Source organism: Trachinotus anak, unplaced genomic scaffold (assembly GCF_046630095.1).
Source record: "Trachinotus anak isolate AG129_WGS33_773 ecotype Australia unplaced genomic scaffold, CSIRO_AGI_Tana_v1 ptg000044l, whole genome shotgun sequence".
Taxonomy (NCBI): domain Eukaryota; kingdom Metazoa; phylum Chordata; class Actinopteri; order Carangiformes; family Carangidae; genus Trachinotus; species Trachinotus anak.
Genome location: NW_027273895.1, coordinates 407,443 through 420,504, shown reverse-complemented (window position 1 = coordinate 420,504; position 13,062 = coordinate 407,443). Strand labels below are relative to the sequence as shown.

At 45.4% G+C, this 13,062-nt stretch overlaps 2 protein-coding genes across 5 annotated transcripts; one reads left to right on the top strand and one right to left on the bottom strand.

Annotated features, from left to right (window-relative positions):
- Positions 1 to 511: 511 nt before the first annotated feature.
- ergic3 (ERGIC and golgi 3) lies at positions 512 to 13,009 on the bottom strand. 4 transcript variants are annotated; one of them, XR_011687321.1, is made up of 15 exons: positions 12,810 to 13,009; positions 11,993 to 12,063; positions 10,977 to 11,064; positions 10,753 to 10,872; positions 10,371 to 10,467; positions 10,034 to 10,199; positions 9,675 to 9,732; positions 8,080 to 8,094; positions 6,769 to 6,800; positions 6,439 to 6,535; positions 4,037 to 4,101; positions 3,726 to 3,862; positions 3,373 to 3,428; positions 670 to 3,274; positions 512 to 633 (listed from the first exon to the last, which is right to left on the bottom strand). XR_011687321.1 is itself a non-coding variant. In XM_071473061.1 (14 exons), the coding sequence occupies exons 1-14, from the start codon at positions 12,994 to 12,996 to the stop codon at positions 3,195 to 3,197; spliced, it is 1,269 nt and encodes a 422-aa protein (XP_071329162.1). In that variant the 5' UTR covers positions 12,997 to 13,009; the 3' UTR covers positions 512 to 3,194. The 4 variants fall into 4 exon arrangements, 2 of the variants coding, with proteins under 2 accessions (XP_071329162.1, XP_071329163.1); XR_011687322.1 differs by lacking the exon at positions 8,080 to 8,094; XM_071473061.1 differs by having other exon boundaries at positions 512 to 3,274.
- On the top strand, positions 4,542 to 5,957 carry romo1 (reactive oxygen species modulator 1). The gene is made up of 3 exons (XM_071473068.1): positions 4,542 to 4,683; positions 5,286 to 5,416; positions 5,700 to 5,957. Exons 2-3 carry the CDS (start codon positions 5,286 to 5,288, stop codon positions 5,806 to 5,808), a joined length of 240 nt encoding a protein of 79 aa, XP_071329169.1. The 5' UTR covers positions 4,542 to 4,683; the 3' UTR covers positions 5,809 to 5,957.
- Positions 13,010 to 13,062: the final 53 nt, after the last annotated feature.

Genomic DNA, 13,062 nt, shown 5'->3' with positions numbered 1-13,062 from the left:
CCCCGGTCTGCCACTCCACAGGTACTGTCCCTGATGTCAGCCATGATAGCCCAACTAACCCCCTAAACCTGAGTTGCCAAGTGTTTTGCCAGAACTTCCTTAAGTCCAAATAAAAGTCCCCGAACTCCTGCCACAACCACAGTTTTTGTTTTTGTTATTGACAAGCTCCTCCCAGTCACGCCCCTCCAGGTTTCTCCATCGTTAACCACATAACGCTTAAGTTCCCCAGCTAACACCCGTAGAGTCCTCAGACAGAACCCTAAAGACGCCACCAAGAGACTCCACGAAGGCTTGACACTCGCAGTCAGAGCCTTCCCCGGGGGAAAACTTCTACACAGCAGTTAGCATTTGAGCTAATATGCTAACTGTTGTTCACAATGGAAACAATTAATTTGTACAAAGTATTTTAATAAACCAATAATTTCTTTAACTGATAATCTGTAGTTTTGGTTCAATGCAGAACAAACAAAGACTAAATCTGAATGAAATAAAGCGAGAGGAGGAGCACGGCTGAAGCTGGTGTATCAACATTTATTTTCAGTCAATTTAAAAACTGTTTGAGGACAATCAAAATATAAATACATTTCTCTCACACACACCCACACCCACACCCACACACACACACACACACACCTACACCCACACCCACACACACACCCACACACACACATCCTCTGCCCCTGATTCAGATGTTAAAGGTGCAACAACCAACCATCAGCAGCTGAACCATCAGGATCCAGATTCAGAAGCTTTTGAAACACAGACCAGAGACATGGACAGTTTAGATACTGAGGATCCTCGGCGTGCCTGTTTACAGCTGTGATACATTGAGCCACATGGTTCATGATATTAGTCACATCTGCTGTTAATCTACAGGAGTCAGAGCAGAAGCTGAGCATCATTAAAACCATAAAAAACAGGTTTGGTCCGACTCTCAGTTCTCTTCAGATTTTAGACTTGGAGTAAAAACTTGTGACACTTTTCAGTAAATAAACATAATGACTGGGACACAATCCTCTGGCAATGACTTTTGCAAGATCTGTTTGGACAACACTGCACAAACTGTGTGGATAAAGAAAAGTGAACTGATAAAAGTGGCTGCATCTCAGAGTTGAGCTCTGAGAGTCTTCAGGCTGCAGACTGTGAAATTTTTGTTTTCCAACTGTCCTTGAACACAACAATAGAAGGAAACAGTGACAGGATTTAATGGCAGAGAGAGGTGACGGACTGTTGGACTGATTCTCTGATCGAGGTGAAATGACCTGAAACTGAAGGTCTGTTTGTGTCTGTCAAACAGGACAGTCACAGGGAAACATGAAGATCAAACTGGCAGAAACATCTGGATCTCTTATGGTGGTTCCAGATGTGCGTCAGGAACACTGACATGCTGTCAGGTGGTGGTTGGAGCTTCCTGCTGCCTGAAGGTTGTGGTTGAGAGTCTGACAGACTCAGGTCGTCACCTGAAGCTACTGGTTGTGTTATGATTGTTAAACAAGACAAAGACAGAAGAACAGAGTTCAACAGGTTGTGTTTTCTTATCAAACTCAGCTGAATCAGCCCTTTTCCTGATTTAAAAAAATCTCATCTACTTCATCAGGTTGGATTCACATAGTGTTCAGCTGTTTCCTCCTCTGAGGCAGTGATGGATGTTTGTTGTCTATTTACACTCCTGAAAACAACAGGTACAATCACAGAAGAAGAGTTCATGTCCATATCGCTGTGTGATCATTTTCCCTGCTGGCAATCAACTCCAAACAGTATGACATGAAAACTGACTCCTTTAAATGATTCATGAGTCATTTAAATGACTGGGGTCAAGGACTAAACGCTGCAGGTGAGGATGGACGCGGAGCAGTGACGACAGGCAGAGCACAGTCTGAACTCACAGGAAGTAGCAGTGATTTTCCTGGTTCCTGGTCCTGGTTCGTGTTTTCTGTCCCACCCTGAAAACTGAGCTCCAAGCTGAGGACAGAACAAACTGAACATCTGCAGCAGCTGCAGCTGGTTGGTTCCTCAGCTGTCACTTCAGCACTGAACCACAGTGACTCTTGTCTGAAGGAGTTTGGCTCCGCCCACACCGCAGGCTCCGCACCATGATTCTCAGCTTCTGATTGTATCGTATTAAAGGTGGAGTTCTGGTTAAAGCCACTGTGGAGGATTTAAAACTTTAAAACAAACATGAAGATGGTTCCAGACCTTTAAAAGAGCCATACGGAAGTTTTCTCTGTCGCCTAACATGGTGTCTTGACGGGGACAGGTGGAGGTGGGGGTGGGGCTGGAGGTGGGAGTGGGAGTGGTCACTTGTCAGGACCTTCAGCCATCGTTGTGTTACAGGTGAGAATTCGTCCTCTGAGCAGCTACTTCTTCATCTTGTCATGCTGAACTGAGGTCAGACTGGACGCCACAGTGACTCACTGTCAGACAGGAAGGGGCGGAGCTAGCTGGTTAGCATGCTAACTTCAGAGTTAATACTGGTGTTTGTTTCCACCTGTGCAGACAGATGTTGGTGCGTTAAGTTAAGAAGTTTGTTTCTTCAGGACTGGAGAGTAAACAGCTGCTAATGCTAACGTTAGACAGGGACCCCCCCAGGGACCCCCCCCACACAGACTCACACCATCAGCATGTTACACAACAAAACGTCCTACACACAGTGGCTTTAATCACAATCCTGCCTTTGGTGTGTGTCTAGTGTCTCTAACTGTGATTTACAGTCTCTTACAGGAACATGACACCCAACAGGATCTTATCAAACACTAGTATGTGTCTGTGTGAGTGTCTGTGTGTGTGTGTGTCTGTGTGTGTGTGTCTGTGTGTGTGTGTCTGTGTCTGTGTGTGTGTGTGGGTGTCGTGCTCCTGTGAAGCCCCTCCTCCTCTCAGACTCAGAGTCGTGACCTGAGCTCTGACAGCAGGACGCCAGCAGGGCGGGGACAGGAAGTTCTCTTGTCCATGAAGAAGCTTCTGGAGGCTGATGACGCGTCACAGAGTCTGACTCTGACCGAATGGTGGAGAGAGAAATTCAGAGACCTCGCAAATCAAAACCCTCTCAGCCTGACAGAGAGAAAGATGGAGGGAAAACAAACTGATGTCTTCTCTTTCAGAACGTCCTCCTCTGCCCCTCTTCTTTCCGTCTCTGTGTCCGTCTCTGTGTCCGTGTCTTGGTCCGTGTCGCACCGCGAGGCCAGCGGGGGGCGCTGTTAGGACGCCTTGCCCAGCTCTATCTTCTTCTGGATGGCTCGAGCTGAGTGGTAGATGAGCGAGTCGATCAGACCGGCCACTGCAGGACAGGAAACAGGAAATGGTGTTTTAATAGTTCCATCGTGGTCTCAGAGCGGCGCGTCGTCTCAGGTGACACAGCGTCAGGTGTTCACTTACCTGTAAACACGCCTCCTATGATGGCACAGACTCCTGTCAGGAAGTGAGTGAACGATCTGAGCAGAGAGAGAGGAGGCGTTCAGTCGCTGTGTTTAAAGACACAACAGATACCTGAACCTCTTTATTTCCTTTAAATCACCTGTTTCCTCTTCACAGTGATTAATTCAGTTTCATCTTCTTCTTCTAATCTGATTTAAAGCTACGTCAATAAAACAAGTGAAATACAGATTTTAATTGTTTAAACCACCTGAGGTTTTTTTCTCCTCCTGACTTGAACTAAAACTAAAGTCCAGTGAACATATTTGTCGTAATAAACACTGAGCTGATGGTTCCTGGTCCTCTGTGAGTCTTACCTGTGTTTCTCTGTGAATTTCACCATCATGGGCGACAGCTCATACAGCACGAAGACGCCCGGCAGCCCCTGGTCTCCTATCAGCCCGTTGGCCACTTTCTCATGTCTGGTGACTGAGAACTGGTTGGTTTTCACCACCTGCAGAAAAAAGGTGACACTCACAGGTCTGAGCTGTTTGTAGCTTCACAGCTTCTCTGAGCTTGTGTCAAACACATTTGGGAGGATCAGCATCAATTTAAGTCATTTTTGTCATAAGGTAACAAACACGAAACAGGTCACAGGTGAAGGTGAGGCACGACCTGTTGCACTCACCTCTCCGTCAGTTTTCATGTAGATGGTGGGGACGATCTTCACAAAGTACTGGTACATCATTGACGCTGTGGAGAAAACGTGTGTTTGTGTGAGCTGCTGATTGAACCACCAGAGGGCGCCACTCGCCCACAGAGAGCGGCAGCTGCGCGTTCAGGCTGATTTCATGATTATTATTCATTAACATGCACCTGCTCAGGTACTGTGGAGCCACAGCTTTATTACCTGGTGCTGTGGCTCTGAAAATGAAGGTCATTCAGGTCATTCAAAGTGCTTTACAGAGGAATGTGAATAAATTAAAAATAGAACCTTAAAAACAATGAAGACAAATTTGAACAAACAAAATAAAAATATTTAAATAAGGAGGAGTTCGTTTTCGTGACTTTTGTGTTGCTGATACTTCAGTCTTGTGTTAAATGTTTGTTGATTGTGATTTAAATGATTAATTAGCACTGAAGCCAGCCTCACGGTGGCGCTGTGGTCTCTGGCCGCAGGTCATTTCCGCTCTTTGAGAACTTCCGGTCTCTGTCCTTCTCTATCCGGTGATGGAGGTCTGCTTCTAGTTCATGTCAACGCAGCTGCGCTCACAACTACGACGAAGCTCCGGTTAGGAACCAGAACCCGAACTCTACAGTACAACAGGAGTCAAGGTGAGGGCCGGTCCAGGTGAGGTGGAGGACAGGTGGAGCAAAGACAGGAGCCGTGGGCGGAAACGTGTCGTGTTTATCTGTCAAGGCCAACGGAGACGTTAGCCTTGTGGTTAGCATGCTAAGCTAACACAACAAACGACGCCGTGATGACGACTTAAACAGATTTAATCGGTTTGATGACGTCAACAGGAAACTTCAGAAGATTCTTCTTCTGTCGCTGATAAAACTGAGGGTGAACCGCTAACGTTAGTTAGCACAGGTGTGCTAGCTAACGTTAGTTAGCACAGGTGTGCTCGCTAACGTTAGCTTAGCTTACACATTAATTAACCGACACGATCAGCAGCGGTACAACCACGTCTTCAGTCAGCTGTCTGAGCTGGTTAATTCATTAACCTTCATCATTAACTGTTTATTCCAACAAACCAAAAATCGCATGAAGCTAAAGAGAAAATATTAAACCTTTCTGCTTCAATAAAAACGATTAAAACAATAAATATCAGATGCTGTCAGATCAGAGGGAGTCATGTTGTAGTAGATCAGATCACACTGAAAGATCAGTAACAGTCCACTGACCCATCTACCTGCCCCCCCCTCCTCTCCAGATGCCGGTGGCTGTAGGTCCGTATGGTCAGACCCAGCCCAGCTGCTTTGACCGGGTCAAGATGGGCTTCATGATGGGGTTTGCAGTGGGAATGGCTGCTGGCGCCATGTTTGGCACTTTCTCCTGTCTCAGGTAACTGAAAATACTTCTCCATTAGGACCAGCTGCTGTAGTCCAGGATCCAGTCTGAGAACAGTATCTATCAAATGAACCAGTTAATCAGCCAGAACTGGTCCCAGCTCACACCTGACACGTCGGTGGGCTGTGACCTGTCGCCTAAAGTGACTAAAGCTAGACTAGAGTCTCTTCCTCAGGAAATGAGACGTGAGTCTGATTCACTCAGACTCTTCAGTGAGGACAAAGATCAGCTGCTCTGGTGCAGACCACATGAACCTGAACCTGTCTCCTCTGTCCAGGATCGGCATGCGTGGCAGGGAGCTGATGGGAGGCGTAGGGAAGACCATGATGCAGAGCGGGGGGACGTTTGGCACCTTCATGGCCATTGGTATGGGCATCCGCTGCTGAGGAGGACGAGCAACACCTTCCTCCTCCTCCACACAACTACACAGCTATGGGACTTTTCACAAAACCACAACCACAGCTCTGAGTCAGCTCGATGCTGCCACGCTCTCTACCTGCAGTCTAGTTTTGTCAATAAATGTTTGTCAAATGGGTTTTCAGAGTGTGTGTGTTATAATTTGTGAAGCTGCCAACATCCTGCTCAGAGTGACAGACCCACAACACTGAGCTCATCCCGCCGGCTGATTTTGTGTGGGTTCCTCTCTTTAACCAAACCTGGACTCATCAGGAAGCTGCACTGAATTCTGGTCTGTGACTGAAACTGGTTTCGTCAAACTGGTTGAGTCAATGCAGACATCTCTGTTCAGATTACACCTGCAGAGAAATGTATTCTGACCCATTAACTGGCTCAACAGCTGAGTCAGTGTGAGCCTGTATTTGTGTATCATGTTACTGGTTGTGGATAAAAAGAAGCTACGTCCACATTCAGATTTCTCCAGTGGAAACACTTGGAAATGTTCACACATGGATTCAGTGTAAAATGATCAGTTGTTTGATATTTTTCTGTGAAACTGCTGTTTTCTGCGTCGGCTCTCGAACATCACATCAAACAGAGTAAAGCCTTGAATGACTGACCTTGTGGTGCTGTGACATCTGTTCCGTCCAGAGGGTTCACGATGCCGGGGTAGTCTTTACCAAACGACAGGTGTTTTATCAGGTGAGTCATGTTTATCTGCAGGAGCAGACAGAGGAGGTGACAGACGTCAGAATAATTAACAAGACGGTCTTCCACTAAAACGTGTTTTTGATTCACTCTGAGCAGACGTGAACTGTTCTACAGAATCACTGTCAATGATCTGAATGTTTCCTGACAGTTCACTCAGACGTCCAACAGGAAAAACATCAGACTCCATCATGTTACAACAGATTTTTAAAAACACAGCGTCACAGAAATGTTTTACTCACGTTGTCGAGGCCAAAGCTCTGCAGGTCGTGAACTGAAAACACAACACATCACTTTATTCAACCTGTTCACCACAAAAGCTTCAAACACACATTAAGAGAAGAACGAGTCTGTGTTCAGTTATTGATCAGTCATCACTTAGTCTGATTATTAGTGTATAGATGAGAGGCAGCAGATACAGCTGAAGTCATCAGAGTTTACATGTCCACCATGGCTCTGACATTTGACCTCTGTGGCCTTAGAGTTGCCTTTAAACTACGTGAGTGGAGTCGTCGTGACGTTGCTCCTGTCTCACTCTGTTCTTTCCACCATATCTAAACCCTGATTGGCTGCAGCTTCACTGACCAGACTTGACTCACAACATGTAAAAAGGCTGAAAACTGGATGAAGAATAAACTGTTCAGAGTTCAGATGTTGAGCTGATGATGTGCTCGAGTCCAGTCTGATGTTAATGTGACGTAAGAAGATCAGCTACATAAATGAGGAGGCTGCAGGTTCGTTAACCTGTGGGAAGGTATGGCAGGTGCACAGTGATGTCATAGTCAAAGAGTCCAATCAGGATCAAACCAGAGTCATAATAATGAAGATGAGACCCAGTGGATTAGTTTGTCTTGAATACAGATCTGGTGTCAGTGCAGTCACACAACAAGGAGCCACAGAGACCAGAGACCACAGCTGCTGTAATAAACATCATCATCATCATCATCATCATCATCATCATCATCATCAGAACCATCTGACTGTGATCAGATCTGTCTTATCAGTGATGAGCCATTTATCACTGTAATGTGTGGTAATGTGTCGTATTCTGTGTTTACTCTGTAATAATAAGAAACAGTAGAAACACAACAGACTGACAAGAGAATAAAACATCATCAGATTTTACATCAGAGTGAAAACTGTTTTAGGTTGAACTGGTTCTTTATAATAAATGTATTTAAAACTCCATTGATTTAACACTACAGCCCTGTAACACTGCTCAAACTGATGCAGCAGAGTCAGAGAATTCATCTTCTTCATTTAACAATTGGAGTTCAGTCTGGAACCGTTAAAGGTTCCTGACATTTTTATTTTTGTACAGAATTCACCTGAACACAGAGCTCACCTTTAAATACAACAGTTTTAAATGAAGTCTTAGTCTTTGATCTTCGAGATGTTCCCTACGTACACAGTCAGCTCTTCACTTGCACACTTGTCATAAGCTGCACTCTCAGTAGTTGTGTACTGGCTGTGCTTCAGTAAACAGCTGGTGTAACTACACTGGAATTATCCAATCAAATCAATGAAAAATCTGCAAAGAAAGATGGACTTACTTTCCACAGCGTGCACTGCAGAAAGAAGAGAGAAGAGTCACTACAATGACGCAGGTGCACAACAAACCAGGTGATGTTCATGTGTGTGAGCGGCTGCACAACTCTGACACGTTTTCACTCCTCTAGTTCTGATGAGACTTGAACAGAGACACACGAGGACGCTGCACTTTAACCTTTAACCCTACCTCAGGGGAACATGAAGTTTTTGTTCATGATTTAGTTTAAAAGTATTAAAGCTCGGTTTGATTTAAAATCTCACTGAGGAGGATTATGTTTTTGTGATTTAGAAAGCAGTTTGTGTGACATCTGTCAGAGTCGTCACAGCCCCAAACACAAAACAGCTGTGTCCAGATGAAAGGGACCAGGTCCTCAGCAGGTGATTCTTGTCTCTTGTTTCTGCTGCTGAGTGTTCAGGTGTCACAGCAAACTAAAACATCCAATCAGATTCAGTGATCTCAAATCACACAGACAGGTATCAGAGGAAGGAAACAAATAGCTTAAGGTCAGTTTGAACTTCAGCCATCTTCTGTTCCAATATCTGACCTGTTCCAGTGTCTGACCTGTTCCAGTATCTGACCCCTGTTGCGGTGTCTGACCTCTGTTCCGGTGTCTGACTTGTTCCAGTATCTGACCTCTGTTCCAGTACCTGACCTCTGTTCCAGTATCTGACCTCTGTTCCAGTATCTGACCTCTGTTCCAGTATCTGACCTTTGTTCCAGTATCTGACCTGTTCCAGTATCTGACCTCTGTTCCAGTATCTGACCTCTGTTCCAGTGTCTGACCTCTGTTCCAGTATCTGACCTCTGTTCCAGTGTCTGACCTCTGTTCCAGTATCTGACCTTTGTTCCAGTATCTGACCTTTGTTCCAGTATCTGACCTGTTCCAGTATCTGACCTCTGCTCAGATTAGACGCAGCCTGGAAGCTGCGGCTCTTTTCTGGTTGCTGTGAATTTCCTTCTCTGGTTTATGAGGGAAACACGATGAAGAGAAAACTAAAACACAACGATGGCAGCAGCGGAGAGGAGGGGACAGAGGGATGAAATGAAGAGGAGAAACTAAAGGATTTCAGGATTCAGCTGATACAGTATCAATATCAGTATCAGACAATAATCAATAATCAGAGCAGTGAGAAGAGTTTCTGAGATCAGGGACTTCACAGGACTGACTGCAGGTCTCCATCTACTCTGTGATCAGAGCCTGAGTCTGCTGGACCACCTGCTGGGTCACAGCTGGTCCCGACTGCAGCTTTACAACCTCAACATCTTCATCATTTCACCACAGCTGACGTTTAAATATTAAACTCCTGATCCTGTTCAGCCCTGAGTTCTGATGAATGGATGATGTGGATGTTTCTCTGTAGAGGATGAATACACAGACACTGATGAACACATGAACCAGTCAGAGGCTTCTGGACACCCTGGAGTAAAACTCACTCACTGTTCATCCAGTCAAACATCTTAGTTTATCAAAGTGAACAAGAATAAATGTTGATGCTGAAGCATCAGATGAGGGAGGAGCTGAGTCTGAGCTGGACAGGGTGTGAAGGAGCCTCTGAGGGTGTTTGTGTGGACACAGGGGTGGACAGCAGGTCTTACCGTGGACGTGAGACTGCTGGAAACTTTTCCCTGGAGCAAAGTGGAAGTTTCCCGCCACCTACAGAGAGGAGACAGAAACACTGAGTTTCAGAGACGCTGCCAGGACAAGGAAGAGAAACGACAGGAGAGTCCTGACGTGTCGAGAGCTGAAGTCTCAACAGTGTTTGAATAAAGGTAAAACACACAGTGGGTCTCCGCTCTGCAGTGATGTTACATCACTGTGTCAGGCCTCACTGATGCCAAAACCTCGTCTGAATACTTCAACCCGTGTCTTCCTGCTCTGAGCGTCCTGCAGACAGGAGCTCTGCTGACTACCTGACACACTCATAATAATAAATGACAGGTGACGGCGCCGACACCTTGTTGACCTCCAGGAAGCCGTAGACCTGGCAGCCTTCGTTCTTCTGCTCCTGCATCTTCTGTGTGAAGCCCTCCCTCTTACACTGCTCGATGGTGTCGGCGCTTTTAAACGCCCAGCCTCGCCGCCGGTAGGCCTCCCTCACGTCATCACAGGTGTTACAGCATCTGCACGTGCACGTGCATGTACACACACACACACACACACACACACACACGTGCGCGCACGCACACCAGGAAGAAACAAGACCAGTAAATACAGGCTGAGAGGAGAGTGAGTGAGTGAGTGTGTGAGTGTGTGAGTGTGTGTGTGTGTGTGTGTGTGTGTGTCTGTCTTACTTGAGGTCTTCAGTCTCAGCTCCGTAGCAGCTCTCACATCTGTTTGGGTCCAGTGTGCTGGGGTCAAACACTTCACCATCGTCAGCTTTACCAAGTTCTACACAACAACAGCAACAACAACAACATCAACACACTGTGGTCACCATCATGATCATCACCCAACAAACTGAGTTCAGGTCGACTCCTCGCTCTAAGGCTCTGCTGGTTAGTCAAACAGGTAGAAGCTCGACCTCAGCAGCACTGAGGAAGAGGAGCAAACTGCTGCTGCCTCATTCTCTCATTAAACACTGTGCAGTGTGTTTAACTCCAACTGGACTTCCTGGATCTGTGGCCACATCTCCGAAGCTCCTGTCAGGAGGTGAAAGGTCAGCAGACCATGTACCGTGTTTCTCTGCCTCCAGTGTGACCGGCTTCAGGTCTTTATCCAGCCGCTGTTTGAACAGATTGTGTTCGACGTCCAGCTGCTGCTCTCCGGCCACGTCCATGGCATCTATACTGAGGTCTGAGGGCGGGAGAGACAAGTGGAGGGGGGCAGAGGGTCATTTATAATCAACATGATTATCATTAACATGTTAGCTTCTCCAGGCTAACAGCAGTGCTACTCACAGGCACAGGGCATGTGGGGGAAAATGACGTCAATGTTGATTTTGAGTTTGTCTCCTCGCGACGTGTCGACGTAGAGCTCAGGGTGGACCTGCAGCAGAGTCACAGCACAGACACATTTTAGTCTGTCGTTCAGATAAAACGTCACATGAAACATTTCACTGAAGAGACGTGACAACAATTCATCTCCTCTTCTCACAGAGCTACAATCATAATAACCCACAGATCTGTCAAACAGTCACTAGTTACTTTATCTAAGGACATAACAAAATTCAATTGAAAACTCAAACTAATAATAAAACTAATGCTTCTGAGTCCTTTCAGTTTAAAAGTCCTTGAATCATGAGCAGCACAGTGACAGTGAGTCAGTATTTTCACTGCTGTGCCTCCTGACTCTGAGCCTCAGCAGGTTCAGGTCATTTTCATTCAGACTCATCAGGCTGGTCTGACAGGAAACACCTGACGGCTGAGAGATGCTAACTACAGTTTTAATATTATTATGGTTTATTAATCTGTGACTTTCATCGCCTGAAAAATAATACGTTCTTGGAAACAGCTTCATCTTTACTCTTTTAAATACTTTTGGGTCTTCCTCCTCCTCCTCTTCATTTATTCAGCAGATGAAGTGAGCAGCGACTGTTACTGTCCTGTTTCTGTGACACATCAACATCTGATAATAAAAACCATGTGATACTGTTTGAAGCTTGAGAACAAGTTTCTAAATGGACCAAGACTTTGCTTATATAATAATGTCACTAACGATTATTTTCATCATCAATTTATGTTTGGTTGAAAAATGACAATTAAGAAATTAACAAAATAAGATGCTCAATAAATTAAAATAACTGATTAATTGTCTAATGGTTGCAGCTCTAGACAGAATATGAACTGAATGAATGTAACAGTAAGATCAAATAATGAGGCGGGGGCCGTCCTGCACACACTGAACCAATCACAGTGCAGGGAACCTGGAGCTTCCTGTTCACCTGCAGCCAATCAGATAACAAGGATGAACTCACCTCTTTAGTGAGGTAATACTGCAGCTCTGAGATGAACAGGATTAACATGATGACGCCGCTGATGATGGTCACTGGGGGAGAGAGGGGGGGGGCAGAGGTCAGATCCCTGTGCATTTTGTCTTTAAATCATATTTATGATTTTCCTCTGCAGCTCCAAGAGTCAACAATAACGTCAATATTCATCATCATGTTATGACACAGTCCACAAACCAAAAGTAAAAACCTCATTAACTAACGAGGCTGAATGTTTAATTGGAGCTTTTCTATGATGTAAGTTGTGATTATTATGATTATTAATTAGCCTGTGCAGCCTGTTTGTCTTCAGTCTCATGTGTAGCACGTTGTTCTGTCTTGTTGTTGAAGGATACTTTAACAAATACATTTTAAAAATCATTCAGTTATCAAAACTGTGAATTTTCTGTCGAGCAATGGATCAATTAATCGACTAATCGTTGCAGCTCTTTAATCTAAACTGCTCTGTTGTGTACACTGGTCAGCAGGAACATGTCAATAAAGTTTAATATAAATTCACCTCTATGATATAAACTGATTTGCTGTGTGCACCAGTTAGCAGTTAAGTGTTAATAAAGTTTAATATTGAATTCCCCCTGATGGTGGATGGAGTCGTGTTAGCGGCTGTAGATGTTGCTGAGATGACCTGTTCTGTCTGTCCAGCTGCTCTCTGCCTATTAAACGCTGACACTTCGCGTCTCTGATTCATCTGATAATTAACGCAGGTTAAATGTGGAATGAATCAGTTAGCTCTGTTGTTAGCCGCAGCAGCTAACCGCCCGCTCCGGGATAAATGGCCGCTCACCGGTCGCTCCTCCCCACGTCTTCACTCGGAAATCCTCCAGAGTTTTGGGATAAGCGTCAAACTGCTTCAGTTTATTCAACGTGTCCATTTTGTGAAGCAGAAAACGCCGCTGAACACAACAGTTACCGACAGATTCCTGCACTCCAGACACACATCGGTCCTGCGCTTTCACTTCCGGGACGAGCATGGGGCACGGATGGACCAATCAGAGCCGGCCGCGTAATTCACTCTTTTTCTTTTTTCTCTTCTTTTC

Excerpts from the sequence above, each read along its gene's own strand:
- romo1 (XM_071473068.1), top strand. The coding sequence starts at position 5,286 with ATGCCGGTGGCTGTAGGTCCGTATGGTCAGACCCAGCCCAGCTGCTTT. Across the intron at positions 5,417-5,699 it reads GGCACTTTCTCCTGTCTCAG|GATCGGCATGCGTGGCAGGG; the intron begins GTAACTGAAAAT and ends TCCTCTGTCCAG.
- ergic3 (XM_071473061.1), bottom strand. The coding sequence starts at position 12,996 with ATGCTCGTCCCGGAAGTGAAAGCGCAGGACCGATGTGTGTCTGGAGTG. Across the intron at positions 3,863-4,036 it reads ACATGAAAACTGACGGAGAG|GTGGTGAAAACCAACCAGTT; the intron begins GTGAGTGCAACA and ends TTTTTTCTGCAG. Across the intron at positions 3,275-3,372 it reads CATAGGAGGCGTGTTTACAG|TGGCCGGTCTGATCGACTCG; the intron begins GTAAGTGAACAC and ends CCTGTCCTGCAG.